This window comes from Brachyistius frenatus, unplaced genomic scaffold, assembly GCF_029030835.1.
Source record: "Brachyistius frenatus isolate BFR_SWC_R1_liver_20210118 unplaced genomic scaffold, ASM2903083v1 Contig_40, whole genome shotgun sequence".
Lineage (NCBI taxonomy): Eukaryota > Metazoa > Chordata > Actinopteri > Embiotocidae > Brachyistius > Brachyistius frenatus.
In genome coordinates, this window is record NW_027210639.1 from 28137 (window position 1) to 56028 (window position 27892).

The following is a 27892-nucleotide window of genomic DNA, read 5'->3' on the forward strand; positions in this document are numbered from 1 at the left end:
ACCAAACAGTCAGCATCAGCAAACAAGCAACATTCCTCGGCATCACCTTCCAAAGCAACATGACTTGCTCCAAACACATTAACGACCTGACAGAGACACCAATCATTAGCATTAAAATACCTGAAATCAGCCACAAACAACCCCGCCCTCCAGAAAACCATACAACCATCCTCTGTCATTCATCCTACACCTGAACAGCACCCAACCATCTAAACCCTGAACCTGTCACCTCCCTGATCACTCTTTGACAGCTTTCACTCCCTGAGCACAACCTCACCTCCCAATTGACCCTCACCCACATGTACACAGTCACAGCAGAAGTCTCTGTTTTGTTTGGTTTTGTTTTGTGCCTTGGTCCACATGTGTTGCTGCCTCTCCTCCCGAGTTCTCCCGCCACCTTACCACCACCAACAAATTAAATCAAACATGGATAGAAAAGGGCCGAAGCCCCGAACTATCCAATCAGGCCCTTGTTATTCTAGTAAGTGGTGGAAAAAAATGTATTGACTTGAAATTTTATGAAAGAAGTTGAATCCAAGTCTGTGGAGCCAGAGGCTTTTTGGAGCCAACCTTTAGTGGCACTTGGTGGTATTGCAGTTTAATGCACTTCCACATCAGCCTCCTTTTTCAGACCCAGAAACTTTTTTTATATACAGTGTTTGGCTCCGGTCCTTATGTCTTGGCGACAATCCTCTTTTTGGGTCTGATCCACATTCCTTCTACTTGTCTGGCACACTGCCCAGAGAAGTAGAAGTAGTTGACATAGACATGCCAAATTGGGAGCAGAAAAAAAAATGGGCTTGATAATTACCATACAACCACGAGGAGCCGCAGCACAGGTTTTATAAAAATAATGAGAAAGCGTCAGAGATGGTGGAAGCTTGCCTGCTCTGTTTTATTTCATGCAGCTCTCACTGCCCAGCATAGAGTGGTCCACACAGACCAGTCTCCCTCTGCCACCAAAGCGTGTTTGTTATATGTGATGTACATGCAACATTTAGTTGGCGTAAAAAGTCACAGATGTAAAAAAAACAAAAACACCTTGAATCTGATCAGAGCAGTCGGACTTATACAGATTTGCAAAAATGTAAAATTCTGTTTTCATGTGACCTTTTGGCTGTGTAGATTTACAGTATGATCTGACTCCAATCAGAAATGCATATACATAAGATTTTGACACTTTCAACTTCTCTTCTACAGACGGAGCGGCCGACCGGTGGAAAGATCAACAGTCACAAAGGAACCTTAGACCACCTATCCCGGCAATGAAGCTCCCTTTCATTCCCACGAACTGAAATCATGTACAAACAACATGAGCAACTGCAATATGAAGCGAACACTGTACGCTCTATCTGAATGTCCCACTTTTTATCCTCACCTAGAAGTGAAGCCGTACTGAAGGTGAAAGGGTGCCAAGTTGACCCAAATAACTGCTGCCTCTCCACTCTTCCTCTTTCGCTCTCATTCCATTTCCATCATCCTCTCTTTTCCTCCATTCATGTGAAAGAATGTTTCAGGCCCTTGAGACATCTTTGTCATCTAAGGGACGTTAAAAACATTCCCGGATCCCTCCACTTGTGAAAGGATCTCATTATTCTCCCCCTGGACGAGAAGGCCCTCGACCGGGCTCTCTGTGCTGAAAGAGCCTGACTTATTATTCCACACATATCGAAACAGTCCCAGTGTGAGACCTATTACTTATGTCAGAGTCAAACATTCAACCCTTGTAGAATCACCATTTGAATATGTTGTAGAATCTATAGTCATCGACTTCATCAGGAGGTGCTACGCAGAGCAGTTTAATGACATGGAATCTTTACTGCATTGCGAGTGGGAATAACTCCAAATGAATATGACTGCTGAGAGCACTGGCAGCGTCCACGGACCTCTGAAGAGCTGCTTTACATTTCACGCCACTATGTTGGTTTCACAACAAATCTGCTTGCTGGCCTGTCTCAGTCTCAGAGGCACAATGGAGAAGTCATCTTACTGACATTATTGTCACCGTAATGACATATAGAGGTGGTTATGAAAGCTAAACCTTTACATAGTTACTTTAAAGTAAACATATGATAATTAATGTTATAATCCTTTTTTTTCCTTCATTATATAAATACCCACGTCTTACTATTAAGTGGTAAACTGTCTTGTATGAGATTTAAATTGCATGCCAGCAATAAGAGCACTGGATGTGACTTGGAAAAGAGAGAATACACATCACATGACCCAGCTAAAGTCACCCTAGAATAACTAAGAAGAAAACATCGCAGAACTAATTCCACATCCTCTGGAGCCTCAGGTCCACCTTCATCTGTTGCTGACAAAACAGTCTATTATGGAAGAAAATACTGTTCTGCACTAAAAGTGATGCCCAAATCCTGGAGAAGTTACAAGGTAATATAAAGTAAACAACCAAAACTCTTTCAACGTAGATTCTGTGTCCATGTAGAGACCAGAAGCATGTATGAGGCAGGATTTGGGGTTGGCGAGGTAACTTCAGGATTAAGAGGTTGGTCGCCGCTCAGAAGATTCATTTAGATCACAATGTATAAAAACTTTGCCCTACTGAAGAATCAATGCTCTTGGAAAACGGTGTCACCAATCACAGATCCATCGTGGCAGAGTGTGGAGAAAGAGAAAGGTCCTCCTGGGAGAGAAAGATTATCCAGAGACTGGAGAATCTCTTCAGCTTTCCCTAAATATTTTTTTATAGAAGATAAATATATTCCATTCCATTGTGTTTTTGTATGTCTTACAACAGAGACTGAAGTACCAAAGCCAAGCACTTATAATACAAGTACTTATAATTTATAAAAGTAAGCCTACTTACCATTTTGAATAATGTATACACATAGAAAACAGATGGATTTAATGGAATACACATGTTATTATAATCAGATCTATGTACACTTAATTCTTTTTTTTTTTTTTTATGATCCTGCGTAAGTTGAACCTGCATCACACACAGACCTGACATTAGAACTGCTGCTATTGTCACAAAGTGAAATAGATAAGTTGCTGTATATTAATGCTTTAAAAACTCTTCACTTTTGTTTTTCCCCAGTGGCACCACTTCTCCTTCCAGCCTACATGCTCCTCTGTTTGCGCTTGTTTTGTCTGACAATCGCTAATTAGTGTCCAGGCACAGCTTCGTGCGAATGTGTCAACGGGGGAGTGTGTTCATTCCTTCAACACCTCTGCAGCAAACAGCCAAGGGTCAAGAGAAACACCAAGAAATCTCTGCTCTAGGTTTTTGTGTTTTGAGTGTGCTGTCGTGCACTTTGACCAACAGAATAAATACTTTGACAGTAAACAATGAGACCAACCACATTGTAGAAACAGCAGTTTCACACACACACACACACACACACACACACACACACACACACACACACACACACACACACACACACACACACACACACACACACACACACACACACACCGACAGGGCTTTCTCCACAGCGAATCTTATATCTTCTAACAATGTGAGTTCACAGCATTTAAGTCATTGTAATATGTTCTCATTTCTTTTAAAACAAAAGCTAAAGATATTTTTCACTTATGTTTCCATGTTCTCTTTTTTCTGACAGCAGCCGAAAGCCACCTAGCTCCTCCACAGACACACACATACACACCCATTATACACGTGTATCTATCAAACACATACGCACATCTTCCCCTAATAATCTCCCGCCCGCTCTGACACGCCAGGTGTCTGAGTATCTGCAGCTCCCTCGCTCTTGGTTATTTCTCTTCTTAATAACGCTCCTGTTCTTTTCTCCCAGATGAGGGCTGCAGTGGAGGTATGCGGTACGAGGTCGAAACACGCAACAGGTGCTACAGCCAGGTACGGCCTCTCGAGAGGACGGAGGTGGGGTTCAACATATCTGGAGGCGGAAAACTGTCTCATTACACCTTCTCATCCATGAGACCATTAATCGGTCTATTCAAAGAGACATGACCAACAACAGCTGGAGAGAAATCCTGACAGAGCAGCGTGCCCAAACCTGCGTTTAACTCCGACAGAGTCAGTATGACAGCACTGTTACAGGGAACTTTAACATAGCAGATGGAAATCTTCACATTGACAACTGGAAAGTGGCCTTCAGCTTGGGAATGCATCACCTTACCATCTGTGCTGCAGTGACTGTTACATGCCTACAACAAACACACTTAATGAGTGTGGAGGCTACAAACTCTACAGGCACTTTGCATGCTAGGGGTGTTTTTTGTGTGATTAATTTACTCGTAAACATATGTTTTCCAGCTGTTGTTGTTGTCATGAGTGCTCTCACACAATGGGAATTATTGTGCAGTGAAAACAGAATGTTTTATTTTTTCAGAAGGAGGTTGATTTTTCGACCCCCTTCCTTTATTCATGCCTTTTGCATCGCAAAATAAAGGCATCAACCAAACAGGTTGCCCATTTTAGAATATCATTCAGATGCTGCATTTGAAGCTCAACAATATTTCCAGAGGCAATTCAAATGATGATTGATACTCTATATGGATTTTTTTTTTTTAAAGGACCAACTCTTTTGGTTGTATGGTGTTTGAACAAAGTTTTACTGCTCGTAGCTTCAATCCTCTCTGTCCAGCAATCCAAGTTCCACTCAAACTTAACCTGGTTTTAAGTTAAGTTATGTACACTTTTACCTTAAATGTACTGTACAGCTGCAATCTTCATTGTTTATTAATGTCTTCAAATCTAATCAGTAACTAATTATCTATATAGCAGAGAGGTAGCAGAGAGAAGCAGTAGTGTAATGTTGTTCACTGAATTATGAATGCATATTGGAAGGTAAAGAAGGTTTAACACTATGAATGATAAGAAGTTGAAATCAGGGCATCGAGGAAGTTATGAGCTGACGTTACACAATAGAGTCAGAATGAGCCCGTAGCTGAGATTGGTTTAATAGAGCTATCAAAGCTGGAATTATGTTTGAAATTGATGAGGTCAGGAGGTCTCTGTCGGCGTCAGCTTCAATTATCAGCAAGCAAATACACACACATGAATTAACACGTAACATTCACTGATAAACACACACACACACACACACACACACACACACACACACACACACACACACACACACACACACACACACACACACACACACACACACACACACACACACACACACACACATACATACATACATACACAATCCCTGCTGGAGCAAAGAATATCTTTCCAACTGGATCCAGGAGGATTCACAGACTCAGAAAATAATCAGTTAACACGGTTTGGCTTAATTCAATCTGAGAGACACTCAATCCCCTGAGAGAGACAGAGAGAGAAAGAGAGAGAGAGAGGGACACATGCATGATGCGTGTGTTAATACGCATTGTCATTCACAAACAGCCACGCTCCAACATGGAAGACACAGCTGTGTTGTGAGACTGAAACTTGAGAAATGTTACTGCAGCCTTCATAACATTAACGTTGGACTGGAATCTGGTAATATCAGTAGACTTGGTGTGAAGTGAATTTGCATGCAAAGATCAAGTAAATGTCCATATGTTGTATATACAGTAGTAGTATCTTAACTGTTACAGCACAAGTTATGGTAACTGAGACACTTTTGATTGTTTTCATTCATTCATGAAAATCAACAACAATCATCTCATATTAAAATACAGTAAGCGTGATGATGAGGAGTACTCGGTAACACAATGGAGTTTGAGTGAGCGGACACCTTACGGTATGTTTAGAATGTCGCTTTTCTCAAGAGAAGAAAACCAAATTACATTGACTTCTATCCAAATCAACAACAGAAAACCAACAGGATTGTTGGAAAAAAACCCGCTGAGAATAGAGGGATGAAATGAGTAGAGAAGGAGGACAAAATGTAACCAACATCTGTGGAAGAGGTGGTGCATGTGTGTGTTTTTGTGTGTCTGTGTGTTGTATGCGTGTCCCTCAGCTTTCCACAGCGGCCTGTCGAAGAAAGCTGGGACCTTAATGAAAGTGGTCAGGTCATCTTTTTCTCTCAAACGCACATGAACAAAGAAGAGCAGGCGAGACAGAATGGAAGAAACATGAAACAAATGCAAAATCAATCCGACAAAAGCCCACTGATGTACCGAGACCGAGAATTAATTCAGCAACTGCTCAGTTCATTTTCTGATGCCTTTTAGTGCGAGGACAATGACAACACATGAAAGATGAAATGTAGACGGGTTGACAGATCACATCTTTAATTGCCTCCCATTATTGTCTAAGTAGAAAAATAGAATGACATCATATTGTGAGGAAGAAAGAAAGATGTTTACATTGTATGATACAGATGAAAAAAAAGACATCTGGGATGTGGCTGTCAGGTTTATACCAACTGACAAGGAAAACTTACATGCATTAAAAATAACTAAATATATGTATATAAATAAATAAATATATATATATATGAAAAGTCAGAATACAGAAAAAGCCCACAGAAACTTCTCAGAGAAGATCTTACTCTTCAACACAATGTTCTGTCTTCCCCCCACTCTTGTGTTGGTTCACTTTGTATACATTGAAATTCTCTCTAAATAGTGTCCTCTAACTGTCCAGTTGCCATAATCAACATTAAAGTTGATGACAGCTCAGTTTACAATTAAGCAAGTGGATAAGACGCTGTGACATCTCCATAGCAACGACTCTCTGGACTGTTTCTTACAGGGCTTTGTCCTGGTTGGATATAACTTGTAGCGTCTAAAAACATGAATGATGACAGTGATAGTGAGTTAGGCTACTTGCAACATATTTACTTCTACATAATCAAAACGGTAAATTAGAGCGTGTTATAACACGTTACATTGTTATAACAATGGGTCAGTAGTTCTAAACAGTCTCAACTGCAATTCTGCTAAATTTGGCTAAAAAATCTGGAACGATTTACTCCTACGCATAGTACCCAATTATGTATTTTGTTTTTAACATGTTGTGGCATTATTGTAGAGTAGAAGTGCATTATTGGAATATTCAACTTTAAGCTTCTACTTAGTGATGGTGCCTGGACATCTATTCATGAATGTGAGATTGAAAACAATTTTCACCTTGCTGGTTCAAATATATGGTACTGACATTTTTGTTTTTCACTTTTCCACCCACATCAGCACCATGCACACAGGACAGAGAAAGGCAGAATGTTTTCCACGATCAGAGACCGATGACGCAGCTTAGAACGACTCTTTTAAAATGGTAAACAAATTATAGAGACTATAGTGGAGACAGAATGGTAGTAAACAATGATATTTCTGAATTTACAGCGTTAGGCCAAGGGCAAACATGTGTAATGTGAACCGATGATGATGATGTAATGAAATAAGCGCGCACGCACACACACACACACACACACACACACACACACACACACACACACACACACACACACACACACACACACACACACACACACACACACACACACACACACACACACACACACAGGAATACATGTTCACATAGCTAGAAATGATGCATGGGGGCAGTTTAAAAGGACAAGAAAATGCATTGGCAGCATACAGTATGAACTTCATCCTGCATGTGCTTCCACATATTTCCATGTATAGAGCTTAGGGATTTATGTATTTCCATTCTAGCCTTTGATTAAGTGTATTCCAAAGATGCCCACAGTGATCCTCTTTGAAGCAGAAACCTAACACTGCTACTTCCCGTGGAGTGAAATGTGAGCGCTCCACTGTCCTGGTCTCCAGTCAGCAACTTTCCTCACTAGAAAGCATCCGTTTAATCAAATTACAAAGATGAAATCTAAAGTGGATTTAATCAGCTCTGCTTTGCCTTCGTGGGGAAGGTTAAATCTTTTAAATAAGGAGCAACTCTCGGAGACTGGAGATTGCTTCATCTAAAAGAACTTTACTTTTTAAAAGGCACTGCTCAATGCAAGGAGCCAGGTTCAGTTTGTATAGTTTTTATCTGCATAATTTGATAAATCACAAAGTTAAATGTTTCTCCCCTGAAGTACAATACCAACAGTAATTGATCCTCCTCTTGTAGTCCTGGTGTTGTTGGAGAATTATGTATGTCCAAATCTGGTTTTAAGACTCAAATGTATTAATTTATTGGGAGTATTTATTGTAAAATAACACTTATTGAACTGCCTTCCTTTTTTCTGTCAATTAATTAACACATAAAACCTGAGGAAATGTTGTATTATTTCAAACATAGGGGAACTGTACGGCTCCAACCAACAGTTATTTTCCTTGCCAATAGATATGAGATATATTTTATTTATTTATAGTGCATTATACATTATAATACATTATTATCTCCTAAAGCTGAAACCATATTTAAATGTCTCTCTTTGAGACCAACACTCAAAAGCCTAAAGGATAGTGAGTTCACAGCTCCAGAATACTAGAAGAACTAGTAAATATTCACATTTGAGAAGCTGGGACCAGACAATTTTTTTGCTTAGAAATTATTATTGAACAATTAATCATTTAATACCTTCAACAAAAGTCCACATGTATGTTGAAATTAATTAATATTGAACTTCCACAAATCTGATGGACCAACAGAACAAAGTATACAGCCATGTAAGCATATTTAGGCAAAGCAGTGCTTTCAGCTAGTGTAATGGCAATTCTAGCATGCACTGTATATATTTTTTTTTTACCATGTGCAGCATTTCATTTACCAGCTTGTTGACTTTGTAATCTTTGCTAAACAACACTAAGCACAAAGCTGAGGCTGATGGAAAATTTATATTTTGGTCATTTGGTCAATCAAAGGAATGGTCAAATTACAAATTTTGGCTCACGCAGGCACTAAATGGAAGTTGAAGCTGATCAATGGAATCATGACTGACGGTCCAAGTGTTTGCATCGATCAATCTGTTAAAGGATAAGTGAGAAATTTAACCTCATGATGGCACCAGAAAAAGTAGAGATTGCCAAAGTTATTTTCTCTGAAACACATGTCAAATTTCATGACAATCCTTTGCTAAGAAGTTTTTAGTCTGGATCAAAAGGAAAATCAAAACAGCACACCATATACTGTCCACTATAAACTTACTTTTATTTCCTAGAATGGGTCAAACTCCAAAAATTTTGGGTCTTACAACTCCCATAATGCAATGTATTAATGTCTTTCATTTGGCCCTCCAAATGTTCCCCCATTTATAACATAAACTCTTTGAAAAAGGTGTCTCTCCACACTAAAATAACTTAATGGCACCACCAGGGATTATTTTCACATAGAAAACAGTAAACATTTGTTGTTAAATGCCTTCTACTGCTTGAGAGAAGAAAGCTGTTCCTGATGAGCACGAGCTCTTGCACTCGTCTGCCGTGTAGTTAGCTTTTATTCTGATAATGAGTATGCTGAAAAGAAAACCTGGAACATCTGCTGGGACACCAGGCTAAAGAGAGGCATGCATCTTCCTTCACCTCTGCCCTTTCTTCCAACCAGCTGCCATGGTAACAGGCAGGGTATTCTGTTACTCAAATACAGAGGGAGGTACATACTGCAGGCTATGAAGTTGTCCTCGGTGAAAGTTGATTTTTTTTTTTCATACTTTATGAAGTACTGTGTGCAAAAGGCTTTTTGACCCTCATAAATACATAAACAATCAGTCACACAACCATGAATAATTACCACTAGTGCTGCACCCGTTTTGTCAAGGTGAGACAAAGGTACGCGTATTCATAATTGTTTTTTCTAATTGACTATCCGGCAATCAAAAAGTCTCTGCTTTTGTCTGGGCCTGATTCCTGAGGTGTCACCCTTCATTGCTCTCCCACAGTTTTTCTGCAGTTCTTCACCTTCACCTCGGTGTGGCTGCTTCACCCTGCTTGAGGCGTGAGGGTCAATGTCTGTCAAATAGTAAAATAACACTACAAAAAAGCAATGGCAGTGGAGTGGACGACGCCATCATCTACCTGCTGCAACGAGCTCAGTCTCACCTGGACGGAACCGGTGACTCTGTGAGAATCACTTTCTTTGATTTCTCCAGTGCATTCAACACCATCCAACCACTGCTGCTGAGTGAGAAGCTGCGGGTGGTGGGGGTGGACACGTCCACCGTCTCCTGGATCAATGACTACCTGACAGGCAGACCACAGTTTGTCCGTCTGGGCAGTGTGCTGTCTGATACGGTGGTCAGTGGTACTGGAGCTCCTCAGGGAACTGTTCTGTCTCCCTTCTTGTTCACCTTATACACCACTGACTTCCAGTACAACTCAGAGTCCTGCCATCTGCAGAAGTTCTCTGATGACTCTGCAGTGGTAGGATGTATAAGGGATGGACGGGAGGAGGAGTACAGGGCAGTAGTGGAGGACTTTGTGGAGTGGGCGGGAAGAAATCACCTGCTCCTGAACGTGGCCAAGACCAGAGAGATGGTGGTCGACTTCAGGAGGAAGACGACGGCTCCACAACCGCTGAGAGTTCTGGGAGAGGAGGTGGACATGGTGGAGGAGTACAAGTACCTGGTGTCTCCATCGACAACAGACTGAAGTGGAAGACCAACATCAACGCTGTCTACAAGAAGGGGATGAGTCAACTCTTTTTCTTGAGGAAACTTCGATCCTTCAATGTGTGCAGCAAGATGTTGGAGATGTTCTACCATCTGTTGTGGCCAGTGCATTGTACTTCGCTGGGGTCTGCTGGGGGGGGGGGGGGGAGCAGCATTGGAGCCGGAGACACCAACAGACTTAACAAACTGGTTAAGAAGGCCGGCTCCATCATTGGCTGCAAACTGGACAGCCTGGAAAAGGTGTTGAAGAGGAGGACACTGAGGAAACTATTATCCATCTTGGATAATCCTGACCACCCTCTACCTGCTGCAGGGACAGAGGAGGACGTTCTCCAAAAGATTCCTCCAGCTCCGCTGTCACAAGGACAGATACAGGAGATCATTCCTGCCGACCGCAATAAGACTTTACAATAACTCACCTCTGGCAAAATGCATCACATAACAATAACACTGTTGACTGTGTTTCTTGGTTGTTTGTATATAATATATATAGATATATAATGTACTGTATATACTGTACACTGTATGTACTGTATATACTGTGCATTTTATATTTTATATTTTTTACTGCTATTTTACTGCTATTTTATTGTTTTTCTATTATTCTATTATTATCTTATATATTCCTGTATGCTGCTATAGCGAAAAAAATTCCCCTCGGGGATTAATAAAGTAACTACCTAACCTAACCTAACCTAAAACACAGCAGGACCTGAGAAAATCTCAGTTGACTGAGGCACCTCCAACGGATGATTTCACTTATCAGCTTTTAGGGGCGGCCATAAACGTCCAACTTTTCCTCCAATAACTATGTAAAAATATAATATACAATAATAACAGATCCTGTACAATATGCCCTTTCCAAATGTACTTGTAATATAAAAGTGAAGTCATTGACTCATTTGATAGCACTGATGGGATCAAAACAAAAGCTGCACTGATTTTTTTTCTCACATTTATGATGGTAAAAGTGACAACACATAAGGTGAACAAAGAAATTTCACTTGATCTTTCAGCTCAACCCCAACTTTCTGCTCGAATTAGCAAAGGCAACTAGCAGGTGAAGAGAGTGAAGCAATCAGCAGCTAAAGAGATAGTTTTGTCAGGAGTTGGTGGTGACCAACAAGAGAGTTAAAAATCAAGTATAAATATTGGATCAGGGAAATGACTCAAAATGTATGCTTAAGTCGATCTGTTTCTGCTGGATGTGTACTGTAAACATTTGTTTGCTAACAGTCAAATAATAAATACATGTGTTTACAGGTTGTTGTGCTGCCACCAGGTGGCCAAAACTGCAAGTTTAAATGCATACAAATTTCATACAAGAGTCATCTTGTATGAAAAATCCTTTTTTCGCAGCACTGAAGGGTTTACATTGTGAAGCGGCTGCAGTGGATGACTTTCACTGCTTTCACTGGCTATGTCCTCTTGTTAATGGTTAATCACTAACCTTTTCATCATAAAAGTTTGATAAATATCAGCATAGCATATAATTAGTATTCTCCATGTATTCTCCAGTCTGAACGCAGTATATTTCAGAGAGTGTCAGTGAGCGAGACAACTCCAGAAACGTCTTTGTGTGTTCCTTCCGTGTGGCACCAGCTGTTAGGTTAGGTTAGGTTAGGTAGTTACTTTATTCATCCCCGAGGGGACATTTTTTATTCATTATTTTATTTATTATTTGTTCTCCATTGTCTTGTGACTGCTTGTGTGTGGTCTGTCTGCATAGTGACCTGTTGGCCATCTCATATCAGCTGTGTAACTGGGGTTAAATAGCAGACAATGTAATGTTAACAAGACCTTCATTTGGCCGACTTGTGTGTGTCCATGCATGAGAATGTGTGTGCATCGTGGGTTGTGTGCTTATCGCATACATGTTTTTGCATATTCTCTGATTTGAATATTTTTCAGCATACATACACGAGAACTTGGTTTTTGTTTCAGGGAAGGAAGAAATACAATCAGTAACTTTTGAACCAGACAACTCACCAGCTGTCCTGTAAACACCAGTGTTGTGCATGTTCCTGAAAATGTGTTATTATTACTAATAACTTACCATGTTACCAGGACTAATATTTTAGAAATGTTAGGATTATTTTTAGATGGAACACCAGAAAACGAATAGGAAGGAGTTAATTTAGCTAACGACACACATTTGACTCATGCACCTGATAGTAACTTCTGTTCTGAAATGCTGCCACCATCCAGCTGGCTCTGCACACACAAACACAGGGTTTCCCATATATATATAAAGGGTACTTGGGTAGCCCGCCCAGGTAAATCGAGGCCCCCCAGGGTATAATTTTTTTTTCTTCCTCCCAATAAACTCGCAGACTTGTCATTTAATAATGCACACAGACCGGCCGCTCTTCAGTACCTCTATCACCTCCAACCCCGACCCCCTCTACCCCTACCTATCTTGAGACAATGCACATGTCAGCAGACAGTGACTAAGCCAAATCCAAAGGGAGACTGGATGCGTCGTTTTTTCGAGGTAAGTTCATTTAGTTTTACTAACTCAATATCTAAACAACAAACTCAGAAGTTTGAGCTTTGGACATAAAAACATAATGTCTGGTCACAATTCAAGTTTTATATGTTAACGTTATACGTCGTGTTTTAACCTCCGAGGGTAATTGGACCACGGGCGAGATTGTGGTGGAGATCAAAACAAACAAAAGTCTTGCACACACAAATCAATATAACAAAAAAACGAACACGTTTCAGCAAGAAGCCTTCATCAGTGTTCGTCTTTTGCCCACAAAAAAATTACATTTCAGGTCCTTCACTAAAGTGAAAGTGCCATTTAAGAGGGTATTTATTTGCTACTCAGTGGTGAAAGCTTCCTCCCCTTTATAATAATGGAGCATGAAGCAATTGTTGGATGATTCAAACGCCTTTGTTATAAACGAAATAGTGCACCACAGCAAGTACTCAAACCTATTTAGTTTATTGACTATTTTGCAAACTTAAGCCAAACCTGATTTAAATGGAAACTATTTCTTTAAATGAACAGTTACAGATTCATGTACATGGTAAATGATGATGTGGTTGTGGGTCAGCTGCAGGAGGGACTGATTGGGGGAGTGGTTCAGGGATTGGTGCCAGGGAGAGTTAATTAGCGCAAGTGTTTGGTGTTGCTGATTTCTCTCTCTCCATATATACCAGCAGTAGCGCGCTGGACAGCTTCTTTTTTACTCCTGGAGGATGCCAGAGCAGCAGAGCGGCTGCAAAAGGTCTGTCGAACGTATGCTTGGAGGCAGGGCAGGAGAGCACACAAAATTCAACACATTTTACGGCATCTAAGTGGTTGTGTGTGTCCTAATCCAAAAGTGGATTAGAAAAACAATTTACAGATCCCACAGATAAATTGACGAGATGTTGGGAGATCCTGGCAGGAATAATTGAGAAGCCCATCCTGGAGGATATTAGGTCTCAAGTAATTAGCATATGGATGAAACTATAGATGTTTAAGCCGACAGCTGGACATACAAATCAGATATGTTGGAGGTGTTAAAAGGTGAAATCAAAAAAGTCATACCAATACCGTAGAATCATGTGCCAGTAAGCAGAACTTTATTTAAGATACCTGGACATAGAGGGGCATGTGCTTAATCAGTTCCTTGACACGGTATCCCAGGACGATTGTAAAGCTGATTCGGTTGTTGCTGCTGCAAAGGACATCATGCAGAAAAAGGAGCTCCCAACAGACAGACTGTATGGTCTTGGGACTGATGGTGCAGCAATAATGACAGGTATTTATCACTTATGAATATTATACAATGTATGAAAATATTACTCTGTATTTGTTTGTTATTTTCGACAAAGGTCAGGTGAATGGGTTGCAAAGCGGCTCACAGACAGCTTCCCTGAGCTCGTCTCAGTAACACACGCCACTCGTAGACTTGCACTCGCTCGCATGCAAGGATGCATTAAGGAGATGAAGAACATGGGAAAATTTCAAGACCATCAGCGGAACCTGCAGAGGAACCTTCCAGCCATGCTCACCGCATCAGCAGAAGAGGCAGACATTTAAAAAATGTCCAGTAGCCAGAAGGCTGTAGACCGGCGTCCTCGATACTTTTCTCTGCAGACAGAGAGAGAAAGTAGGAGAAGAAAGACGGGTAGAAATCCTTCCTTTAATATCAACGTGAATTTTGCACAAAATGAAACATGACTTTTCAATGCAATTTCAAGGTCTGTGTAACATTACCCACATTTTAAAACATAAATAAAAAAAAGTACTGTATATATATATATATATATATTGCACCTCAGGCACCTCCCCGCTGAAAATAAACTATTTACTCAATATTTTACATCATCTCATATTTGCCTATCCTGCATGACATTATTCCATTGTAATAGTTGTCTAACATCCTTGTAAGAGTGATTACGGTAGAATAGAGTTAAATAACTCACTCAAGTCTAGAAGGCTTAAGACATCCTAATGTACATTAAGGGGGAACTCGGAGGCTATGTGCTACTTTAACACCCAAATCAACATCTCACAGGGAAGCATAAAGGAAACTTACCAATGGCAACGTGAAGACAAAGCACGACTGTCTTGTCCAGTTATTCAGTTTGATAGCTTTGACGATATTTGACCCACTTATCAATTGTCACAGACCTGTTACTCTTCTGTGAGATTCCGCGACTGGAGAAACTCTGAAACCATTCGCAATATTTTTCCGTGTGTGGTCCTCGAGAAAGTAGTTTGTCTGTTCTATCTGTGGTCCATCTTTTTAATAAATTGTTTGGATGGGCATCATATCATTTGTTAAAAAAAATGTGACATCATCAGTAATTTCTTTCTATTGTTTACAGCTTGCCAAAGATTTGTCAAAACTATGCTGAGTTAATGTAGTTTGTGTGGTACATTTAGTACTCACATTAGCATGTCTTACAGAGTTTTTGGCTCTCCTTGTCCTTAACTGGGTGTTTCTGCCTGAAGTGATGAAATTAGTCTGTGTTATTGCCACCTTTTGCTGTTACAGCTTTCATACACCAAAGTCTGTTGTACGTCTGATATTCTGGAATCAAATCACTTCCACACTTTTAAAGTCACTTTTGGCACTAACTCCTTCATTATTGAGTTGCTTTCAGCAAGTCCCCAGTCACTTCTCCTCATGTGTGCTGTCAATCCCCTGTCTGTTTGTTATTGATTCCCCATGTGTTCTGTGTCCACCTCTCCCCGCCTCCTGTCACCTCCCATGGCCACAACCCTCACCGGACTGAGCAGCTGCCACCACTCTTCCCAATCACCACCTGCAGGTGGCTCATTCCCCTGATCACCTCCCCGGACTGTATTTACCCTGCCCCTGCAGTCATTGTTTGTCGCTCCATACTGCAAGTCACTGGAAGTCACAGCCAAACATACCAGTCCGTCCGTCCGTCCGTTTGTTCCTGTGGCTGCTCCTGCTCCTGCTCTCGTTCTGCAACCCGGTCAGTGCTCTCAGTCCGAACTATTAGTCAGTGCTCCCCATCTTGTCTGATCTCAGAAGCTAAGCAGGGTCAGGCCTGGTTAGTACTTGGATTGGAGACCGCCTGTGAATTCCAGGTGCTTCAGTGTTGCCAGTCAGTGCTGCCCAGGAACTCCAGTAGCCAGTCTGTTGCCGCTCACTGTGGAGGACCTTGGGATTCCCCCAGCGAGGCCTCGGTCCCAACGCTACGTCAGCCCGACGCCCACTGTGGAGGACCTCAGGATTCCCCCAGTGGAGCCACACCCCGCTGCCTGTCCGCCTGCCTGCCTGTCCGTCAGTCAGTCAACCGTGTTTACGGATCCTTGCTGCCAGACATTGCCCGGACCAGAGCCCCAGTGAGAGTCGGTGGAGTTTCCCTCCCGACACGGGAGGAATAAGACTGTAGGTACCACCCCTGTGTTCAATAAAGACTATGTTTTGAACTTATACCCGAGTCTGTGTGCCTGCGTTTGGGTCCTGTTACACCTCACCACATAACAGCTGTCATTCCATTATTATGTCAACACGTCAAACTTTTTTTAATAGAATTAAAAATGATACTGGTATTATCGTGAACGATATGATATGGCACAGCTCTATTAGTCTGGCTTTGTCAGACCATTGCTCACAGCTTCAGGTTTCTTCACTGTGATTATAGTCTTGAAACCCAGCTTAACATTCCCTCAGCCACTTTCAAGGGTGAACTAATCAGCGACCAGCGTCGATGGTTAAGTGCTTTCAAAATGAACCCATGGTCTTGGCCCGGTAGGATGCTTCAAACCATTTGTTATGGAGGGCATCCTGATCCATATAGTCATACAGGGATTTTGAGTCCGGTAGCCTAGCAATATTATGACTAAAATTGCATTGTTGTACATGTGCATCACATTTGATGCAATAGAAGCATTGTTAGGGTGTCTTGCAGATTTCCAGAGTTTGATACAAAATGTGATGTGCGCCCTCTGGTCATGTCCAGGGAGAAATCGCAGAAGCACCTGGTCCACTGCGCACATAAATGTGTCTATCTTAGGAACTGATGATGATCCAGCGACGGAATTTGAACCAGTTCCTTAGGGTTAAGCCTTGCTCCTGCTCCGTGCGTGCACAGGAGCAGTAGTCTAAGAACTTATTGATTTACCCTTGTATATACAAACTATAGTCCAGATGATCCATACTTTCTGCTGAAATGTGATAATTTTGTAGGCATTGCATGATTATTTGTTCTATCATTTGGCAACACTGCAGCATGTCCATTTGAATTCATTCACACTTTATTCTCTGGAAGGGTGACATCTAATGAGTTGTTTGATTACACATCAATTTAAACAAGAAAGTTCCTTTGAATCGGGTAGTTAATGAGTCTTTTTGACAGATAATAAAAACACAAAAAACTCAACCAACTCTGTCTTCTATAGATGCATCTATTTATTAAGTTTAAGTGTTTCTTTCTGTCTATGGGGGAAAATCTTATTATTATCTGAAAAAAAAAAAAGAAAAAAAAGTCTCCTGTAAAAACTTCCATCTGCTTCTGGCTGTTTCCCATTTTCCAAAAGCTACCTCATATGTACCACAGGCAGTCACAAAACCTCTCTTTCTATTTCAAAGTCCCAAAGCAATCTCACCTTGAAGTCAGAAAGCTTTGTTAAAAAGCTTTGTTGTGAGTGAACAAACTCGATTCCCCCCCTCCCCCCTTTGGCAAATGAATGAAGAATGCAGTGCTCTATTTCATCTCTTTGTGTAAAATGAAGCCCAGACATCATATCCCAGCTCTGAAAGTAATTACTTCGTGGCACAAAATCTTCACTCCATATGGCTGCAACGGAAGCACACACGTGGTTAAATCTGGTTCCCAACACACATTCCATTCTTCTAAGAGGAAGGTGCTGCATGGGAGCGAACATTTGCTGGGAGAATTGGGAGTCAAAACATAACCAATGCTGATTTTCAAAATGAGAAACTGACTACATTTGGGCTCCAAATAGCAAAAAGTTTAGTCTCCTATTTGTTTTTGCTGGCTGAACATAATCTTATCATGATTACATCTCTTCAGGGCTGGAAGATGAGTGCCGGCACAACTTCTTCACTTCTTGGTGCCTCTCCTGAGACTGCACAAGTATTTAACAGACAGACAAACAGAGAAATTGATACTTTAACATCTTAGTTTAGCACGTTAGCATGCTAAAATATGCTCGTGACCACTGACTAGAAGTTCATGTAAATACCATTGCTTTTGTGGTACTGTATAAGAAATTGAAATTAAATTGGAAATCCAGTCTAGTTATTGAGATATTTAACTCAAAACCATAAACTTCAACATCATTATGGCTCTAGTGGTCGAGGCTGGTATTTTAAGCTAGCATTTTAATGCTAATAGCGGGTTTGCAGGAATAGTTAATAAATGTTAGCGATTTACGCTGCATCAGGTATTCCAGGACAAGTAAAGTTTTTATCGACACTGTCTCTTTACTGGCAGTCTCTGTGTGCCTGTCATTGATGGTGCCCATGAGAGCGAGCTGCGGGAGATTCTGTCCTAGTGTGTAAGTAAAGGGCTGAATTTCTTTCCCAGAACACCTCTGTATAAGGTTACTGACGGTGTTAATATGTTAAGTTAGCTGTTTGTCAATCCACGATTCTGCCCAGTTAATATGGCTCAATGTGACCAAACTGAGGCCACTTATGTAGAAAAGAGCAGACCTTGTTTGGACAATTCAAAACGGATCTTCAGGGCAGCTGACGACAGCACTAAATGTACCAAAAAACATTCTAAATAGTGTTGATAATGTTTTTTTTTTTATTTGTTTTTATTCTTACTACTATGATCTTGCCAAACATGGTTATAAGTTATAATGTAAACTACAGACTTAACCAGCTGTTTTTTTTTCAATCCACCCACTACTGGGTTCATACAATCCAAATTTACAATCATTAGTTATAGAAAAAGCCTGCAACTAACTAATTGCAGGGCAAGAATCTACCAAACTGCCAAAACTCAGGGAGTCTGTGTTACATCTAAATTTGTGATCCATCAGATTTTGTGACCTGCCCTGATATTTCTACCCTTACTCTTCATACCTAAACCAAACCAACCTAACCAGCACTGTAGGTCACATAATCTAATAGATCGCAGATGCAGGTCTAAAACCAAATGGAAGGCTGACTGCCTGGAAGCTGCAGTGACTCACTATCAACTACTAGTGTACAAAATGGTTTTACAACATGGGATTACGTTTTACAAATAGCACCTTCAAACCTTTATATTTAGTCCTTGGAGAAGTGTGTGTCGTCCAAAAATGTCCTGTCAGTCTGCCCAAAAACATTTTGTATTTCTTGTTTATGAAGATAACTTTTCACCAAACAGTGACACCTTCACCGCCCACCACTGCCGCTGAGGAACTTTGCAATCTGGCAAGTGTCAGGATAAATTGTTTTGTATGAAAGTTCTGTACAGACAGACTGACAGATGGCCAGATGGAGGACAAAATTGTGGGCAACAGCAGTGGACTGACTAATGGAAGGCCCGACAAACATTGGCAACCTCACAGGTGTCATTTTTATGGCCTGGCAACCAACCTGGTTGTTTTATTTTTACAAACAAGCTGGAGGAGCAAATGGATAGAAAGAAGGGGAAATAAAGTAGAGGACGTACTTAGCAGTGTTTTTCCAAGAATTTCTATCCTTGTCTAAAAGGCTCTAAAGTGATGTGAAAACATAGCCAGTGCAAACCCATCAGGCGTCATAAAGCAAATAGCTATTAGCTCTCGGCTGTTAGAACATGTCCACTATAAAGACTGACTATAAACACTCGAGCGTTTCCATGCTTATTCCAGCCTTTTATCGGTCATTGTGTTCTAACCCCCAGCTATCTACCTTCTTACTTCTTTGTCTTTTTACCACCCACTACTTGGTTTACTCAAAGAAGTCACACTGCACAATATGAGTGCTCAGCGAAACCCCGGCAATCCCCACACAGAGACGAGCAGCAGATGGTTGTGTGGACAGCGTCCTCTCAGAGTTGTACTCGCGACACATTGAGTGGGAGTCAAAGCACCTCTGAAGTTACTTTCACTGCACTAAAAATCTCTCCTTTTGTTCTCTGTCCAGTTTCACTGCTCTACAAAACCAATGCCACAAAGCTTCGGAGAGCAGAAACTCATTCCTTCGACATACGGTCGCACAAATGCCAGCAGTAGTGAGACAGAAGTGTGACTGCATCTTTCCATTGGCTGCTGTTTTATGAATGTGCTTGCTAAACATCTTTTATTTATTCTGTCACTGGTTTAGCTGCTTCAGTATATTGTAAACGCGTCAAATAAACCTTTAGACCAGACTGTATACACATTCAATGAAATGCCAAGTTAAACATTGGCCTAGGGGCCAAATCAAAGCCATTAATATAAATGAACTAAAAGGTTCAACAACACTGAGTAATATGCTTGAAATATCTTATGCCGCCTTCTCTGACTATTTGTTGGTGGCATAAATTGTGTCCATACACAGTGTTATCAGTGTTTTCAGATAATTCTATATATAGCTAGTATGAACTATCAAAACACACACTAAATGGAAGTCATTACATTTGATTACTGGGTCTGTGCATTTGATCATGTGTTGATAGTGTTCTGATTTTCTTCATTCTGCCCACATTGAAACCATGATGTCTCAGATCAGGGTTTTTAAGATCTGCTAGCCTGGATGTCGCTCACAGCTTCAGTTTTCTTCGCTGTGAAAAAAAAGTGTTATAACTCGGCTCATAGTAGCATTCGCACATCCAATCTGAAAGGCGGACCAATCAAGCGAGCAGTGTCGGTGGTTAACCCACGTTTGTCCCACCCCTCCTTCACTGTGATTGGGCGGCTGGTGACTGTGACGAGTGCAACTCTCGGTCAACTCTCAGTGAACGGAAAATAAGGCAGAACGTTCAAGCTCAGTGCAGAATAAACACTCAGCACCTCTCGTTACGCTGCTGGCATTCATTAAAAATAACTTTAAAAATACGCTGCGCTCAGGAATAAAACGCTTTGTTGTACACGGTAGTTAGTTGCAGCGGTGGCAGAGCGTTGGACGGTTTTGGTGCAGGCTGACTGGTTAAAATGAACCGGTAGGATGGAACGTCTGCAAACGATTCTCCATGGAAGGGTGACCAGACCCATATTCGTGCAGTGAAAATGGGTCGGGTTCGCACCAGGCTAAAGCTCTGCAGGATATTCTACAGAATCTGCTACAACATAATAGGATTAAGAGACGCAAGATGCAAATCTTTTCAACACCTGGCTAGAATGTGTCCTTTATCGGTTGGGTCTGTTTTTTTTTGGTTGTTTTCCACAATGATACGCTACTTGGGATCAAACCAACAACTGTCATGGCTGACACCCATTTAAAGTGCCACAGCTCTTACAGGTCAGGCTGTTATTGTGTTGCTGTCAGGTAGCCTGAATTTGGCATAAAGTGGCTGGTTTTCCTGTGACGTCTGACGAGTTAAAATGTCTCATGAGAGAAAATACAGTTATGACATTGACATATAAATGACAACATATCATGTTTGCCGATGGTAAACATTGTTGAGAACTGTACCAAAGCCTTTCACGGCACCTCTTAAAATGTAATTTGAAGCTACAGCCAATCTCCTCAGCTGCATGTGGTGATAAGAAATAAGTCTGGGCATTATGCCTGATTTTCTCTTCCGATTGATTGTTTCACACCTATTGTGTTCCATTTCTGTTAGGAAATCCTCCTACATCCTACACTCTGAACCATTAATCACTAAAACTAGGGGGTTGTGGCTTTGGGTTTGATCTGTTTTAGGTTCCCCTTCAGCCATTTGGGGACGATGCTCCACATTTAAAGGTGACGGAAGCACATATTTCCTGGGTCATTCATAATGCAACAGGGCAAAAAAAAAAAGCTCCATAAATGTGTCTGTACTGTATGTGTGTGTGTGTGTGTGTGTGTGTGTGTGTGTGTGTGTGTGTGTGTGTGTGTGTGTGTGTGTGTGTGTGTGTGTGTGTGTGTGTGTGTGTGTGTGTGTGTGTGTGTGTGTGTGTGTGTGTGTGTGTGTGTGTGTGTGTGTGTGTGAGTGTATGGGATGTGTGGGTGAATATGCATGCCAGTGTGTTACCTCAGGCAAAATGATTAATTATAGCATTGGCTACTTATATCGCACATAATATGTCTCTAGAATATAAAAAGAAAACACAAGATGGGACATTACAGCCGACTTTGGTATAGCAAGCAGAGCTCTGGGTCCTCGTGCACACTGACTCAGAAATATCTTTACTGTGTATATGAGAGAAACAAACGGGACGATTGGCGCCTCCTAAGCACACTCCTGTCATTTCTGAAAGCTATGGGAATGTTTGTGGACGACTGATTCAGGCTCAATCACTGCAGTTGTTAAAAGTCCGTCTACCCTCTTTTTTTTATTTTCTTTCTCTCTCCCACACAGACGCAGACGTGGAGCCGACGTGCAGGAAAAGCACAGCTGAGAACACAATAAGCTGTAGTCCCCAATGTTTAACATACAACCGCTGACTGTACTGTGGCTCTGGAGGGGTTTTATGTGCCCGCCAATGAATTCCAATGGGGGCCCGTAAACTGCAGAACAGCAGTAGCAGGACCTGAGATCTGCAGAGGACCAGACTGTTGAACTGTTGGCTACTAAAAGTTTTGCACTGTACAGTCAAAAGGTAACTCTGGAAACGTCTACATTCAAATGAATCTGTCACTTTCACTGAATGAAATGTACAGCCACAGCCTCCATCTGTGCAGTTCTATTATTCACATTAACTACTGGCAAAACCAGATGAAAATAAACTGATATTAAAATAAAAGGAGAAGAGAAGAGAAGAGAAGAGAAGAGAAGAGAAGAGAAGAGAAGAGAAGAGAAGAGAAGAGAAGAGAAGAGAAGAGAAGAGAAGAGAAGAGAAGAGAAGAGAAGAGAAGAGAAGAGATCCTCCTCTTCTGCTCCATGTGGCAGTTGAAACCCAGGAGACTGTCTGCTCTGCATATGGAACCAATTTGAAATGTGAAACTACAGGGACTCCTTGAAAGAGGGATGATTACCGGTCGGATGATAGGAAACCACAGTACTGATGTGTCAAGCAAGCTCTTTTCAAAGTTGTTCTCTTTTTAAAAAACTTGGCAGAATGTAAATGTCAGATGACAGGGATTCACAAACTTATATATATAGTTCTATTGATTGTATTACTTTTACGAAGAGTCTCAGGGTGAGGGCATTTGCTTTACTTTCAATGGAGAGATTGATTGATAGATGATTATTCCCCCCCCAAAAAAAAAAACTACTGATTGATACACTGATCAGTAGGGTACTAGTTGGTTTCCAGGGATCTGGGGAAATGATGGCGGTGCCATGTTTTGTCAGGTCAACATTAAATTGTTTGCCCTGTTGCTGCTCAGAAAGTTAAATCCGCCATGACTTTAACTGGCAGTGGAATTCTTTGAAATTGTTGCATAGGATCTGGAAACTTCTTCTACCTTTGGTAATAAATAAGGAGGTAATATGATGTGATGGCCGCACTCGCAGCCACGCAAGGAAGCTTAAGTTGGTGAACCCTCTCCCAGTCACACCTGTAGTTGAGCTTACATTTGTTCATTTGTGTTATTCTAGTTCATTTATGATTGGTCACAACGCATTCCATATTTAAATAAATCACATGACACATGGGTTTGTTTCATTCATCCTACTTACAATTTATTTGGCAGTTTTTACAGTACATTAGTTTCTATTTGTAGCGCACATATTTAGTTAACTTTTGTACAGTCAACATGTTTAACTTGTAAGTTAAGTTCTGTTTCGTTGACCTCTTTTATGGGCCCTGAACTTTAGTCACACATTTTTGTAAATTGTTTCTTTTTTCTTTTGGGTAATAAAACCAATTTTTCTGAGAAAATACCTGTGACTCCTCTTGCCTACAAGCTTCTTACATATGGTCAAAGCTGTAGTCATAACAACCAGACAGTGATGGAAGAAGTATTTAAATCCTAAACTTAAGTACAAATAGCAATAAAGTAATCTAAAAACACTCTGTTGTAAATAAACATGAAACTGCAGAAATAATCCTACTTAAACATTGTGTAAAGTAAATTCAGAGATTTGCTTCTAAAGACATTATATACAGTATGTGAGAAATGAGTTGCTGAAAGCATGTGCAAAGACTGAAACCTATGTTGTACAAAATTGTGGAGTTAAACCATGAAACAGATTTTTAAGTTTTTAATTTGTGTGCATGAGATAAGTTTATATTTAGAGAAACAGCACAGCACAACAGGGTTTCTCCTCTCAGCATGAAGTGCACTGCACCTGCTTCAACTGTCAGTTGACCATCTGTAAAGTCAACAGCATCCTCAAAGTTAGCATATTGTCAAAAATATAATCCATAAACTCTCAATATCATCGTTATTGCCTTTTATTAACAATAATCCGTTGCATCCCGTGTATTACAGCTGTTCTTAGTTGTTGTCTGCGCAGCCATCACAGCCAGTCTGACTAATCAATGACAGATATGGATATGATCGGTATAAAACGGCTGGATTGTAAAAAAATATGAGAAAAAAAAAATGAGCCGAACACAGAAATAGTGAGAAAACATGCCGGCATCTTTGTCAATAATATCATCGCAATGAGAAAACGTCATTTGCTACAATAATATCAATCATTTACTCAGTCAATGTGTTTATAAATAGTGAAGTGTCTGTAGCCTTTTTGGTGATTCTAAATATGTTATTTATTTGTCAGATTTGCTGTGGTGGCTACGTTGACAACAACTAAGCACAGCTGTAATACAAGGATGCACAGGATTATTGTTAGTAAAAGGCGATAACGATCATATTGAAAGTTTGTGGATTATATCGTTGGAAATATGCTAACTTTGTGGCAGACTGGGTCCAGTCCTGGATAGAGAGTGATGCATCGTGGGACTTCTGTAAGCTGCGCACATCTATTCACAACCTGTTATGTAATAAGTTGTTTCAGTTTGAGGGATCTAGTACTCTACTGGTTGTACATAATCATTGTGGAAGATATAGTTGTGTGTTTTTTTTTTTTTTACATACAACAATGATCTCTTTGCAGCAGATATTCTCTTCCTCTGCGGCTGTCGTCCTGCATTCCCCACGGTCCACCTGTACATGTACAGTTTCATTAACCGTGTGACTAAAGACACTGTTAGCTTTTTCATTTATCAAATATTTATCATGAACAACTAGTATTAGTATGTAGTTGGTTGAAAGCATTCTGTTACTCAGCTGGTACGATATAAAGAGAAATTCAGCAGTTCACACATAAAACACTCAGAAGACTGCAGGTAGGTGTAGTTGAATGAAACTAACGAAACAGCACGTGTTCAATTTGATGGTAGTTTAAATAATAATTATAATAGCGGGTTCTTTCACCTTTAAACGTGGTAATAGAAAACAGAAGTAAAAAGAGGGTACAGGGTTCACTTATTAAAAAATCTATAAAACAGGGTTGGATAACAATGATATACATTGAAGTGTGGAAGATGACTGCAGACGATTAAAACTACATGGAATAATGTTAAAATACAGTCTGTTTATTGATATCCTAACTTGATTTAGCGAGTTAATGCTAGTCAGTACTTTTGTTGCTAACTTGAATAAATGAGAGAAAAAAATATTACCATTCTGTTGCAGACTGAGAAGAACGACGTTGGTTTTCAGGTCGTCCTGCTCAGAACTTGATTCTGGTTCTGGTGGCTCAAACACGGAGCGCTGAACGAGTCCTATTAAATTGCTCTACGTAGCGTCCATTGTCCGGGTCTTACGTACTTGGGAGAGGAGGCACTGTCTTGCGACTGGGCGTGGTTTCAGCGCCTTCAGGCGGTGACACGCCCCCACAGTCTCCGAGCAGAGAAGCCTGCTGATTTTTTAATCAATATTATTATCCTTCTGACTGATATATTGTTATATGACATCATTAGATTATTAATATGAAAGCATAAATGTGTACTTTGTTGGAGTTGAAAATCCTGTATATACAGTTGTATGCCTGCGGATACCATTTAAATAACTAGGTTATGAGATGACTACTGGGAGAAGAAAGAAGAAGAAAAAAAAACATTTCTGATCCACAGATCTGTTTTCAGTGTTTTGACTTTTTCTCCAATCTTGAATTTCTGGTGAAATTTTGGGTCATTTGAACAATTCTTCAGATGAAATTGTGGGAAAAGTTTATAAGGATAAATCACTATTTGGTGGTTATGAATTCATTGACACCTGAAATGTGACCCAGACTACACACTGCATCATGTGAGATGTTCGAAGTCAAACAAGTTGGAAACCACTGGGTTTCATCTAAACAACATGTTCTATTTTAAAAGATTGTTATATTATCCATTGTGTCAAATCATCATGACATAAATGTGGTGGAGTAGAAAGCACAATATTTCACTGAAATATAGTGGAATGGAAGTACATACAAAACAGCAACAAATTGAAATACTTAATAAAGTACAGCATTTGTACAGCAACTTTCCACCATTGTAAGTAGGTCAAGTTCTGATGCACCTTAATATGAAACATATGGACACCACTATGAAAACAATGTCGCTGACATAATGAAGCCTAGAATGAGCATTTAGTGTGTGTGACAACAGCTGATAACCTTTTAAGTCTGAGCCATTACTGAACTCTGCAGGTCCAGGATCTGCCGACTCAGCACTTGGCTCGGTCCAAACTTTGTCTCACACTGAACGGCTGAAGGAGAAACTGCAGCAGGACAAAGAGAGTCTTACCATGGTGTGCGTCCCTGATCGAGAGCATTCCCTTCCAGCCTCGGCAAGGAAGTCATTTATCGGCCAAACATCCAGCCGACTGCAGGTATCTGGATCTTCACGCGGACACCGGACAGCCGGTGGTCCTGAAGTTGTTGTACCCGCCTCGCGCGACTCAATCAGCAACTTATCAGTTTGAAAAAGAAAATCTTTCCACGGCAAACTACAGACCGTTGTCTGCCTTCGGAAAGTCAGTTAACTGCCACAGGTAATTCACCATGCACAGATTTTTCTTCTCTGCAAACTTAATATTGATCTGCAAGGCTGTCGCGACCCCCCTTCCCCCCTTCACAGAGGAACGCGCTGCTCTGCTGAGTGTCTGGGGGAAAGGATTTCAAAGTAAAAGCCACTTTGTTTTAAGGAGGAACGGGGTTTGCTTGGAGTGAAATTTGAGAAGATTCTTCCCCCCGCCACATAATAACGTTTCTTCCAGCTGGCAAAAAACTCAACGTACACGTTGGCACAGGGAATAACCCACCCCAAAAATAACCCCAGCATGAACAGACAAATAGCAGATTTAAACATTTTTGGGGAGTAGAAATCAAATGCAAAAAGTAAAACAAATATATTTTCCCAACTGCATATAGCTTAAACCACAATCAGATTTTAAGGTGTTGCCCTTATGAAAACAAACATTATACTTTGCAGGGAAAATTTCTTAGAGATGCTTTGGAGTGATCTGAATAACTGATGTTTGTTGATGTGAACACCCCATGATATACTGATCAACCAAAAAAGTATGACCACTCCTGTCTGCTGTTTTGTCTTCGAGTGTTTCCAAAACAACTCTGACCTGTTTAGGCACAGACTCGCGTGACCTCTGCAGTGCACTGCTATCCAGCACCAGGACCTTGGCAGCAGAACATCCCACAAATGACAGCTCAAACTGACATATGGGTAATTTGAAGGCCAAACGCAGAACCTTAAACTCTTTGTCACGTTCCCCAAACCCTTTATGAAGAATGTGTGCAGTGTGGCAGAGCACACTGGTGATCATCATTGCCATGAAGAGGTGTACCTGGCCTGCAGCAATGTTTCGGTAGGTGGCAAATGTCAAATTGTTGTACACATATATACCTCGATCCAGTGTCTTCGTAGTAGATTTCCCAAAGCACCACTCTCCCTCCATCAGTCTGTG

At 40.8% G+C, this 27892-nt stretch overlaps 1 protein-coding gene across 1 annotated transcript in view; it reads right to left on the reverse strand.

Annotated features, from left to right (window-relative positions):
* Positions 1-26961, reverse strand: part of gask1a (golgi associated kinase 1A) — a 49969-nt gene extending 23008 nt beyond the window's left edge. The window contains exon 1 of the mRNA XM_069702077.1: positions 26716-26961. Coding sequence (XP_069558178.1) covers positions 26716-26718 — 3 coding nt within the window. The 5' untranslated portion in view covers positions 26719-26961. The remainder of the gene's footprint in view (positions 1-26715) is intronic.
* Positions 26962-27892: the final 931 nt, after the last annotated feature.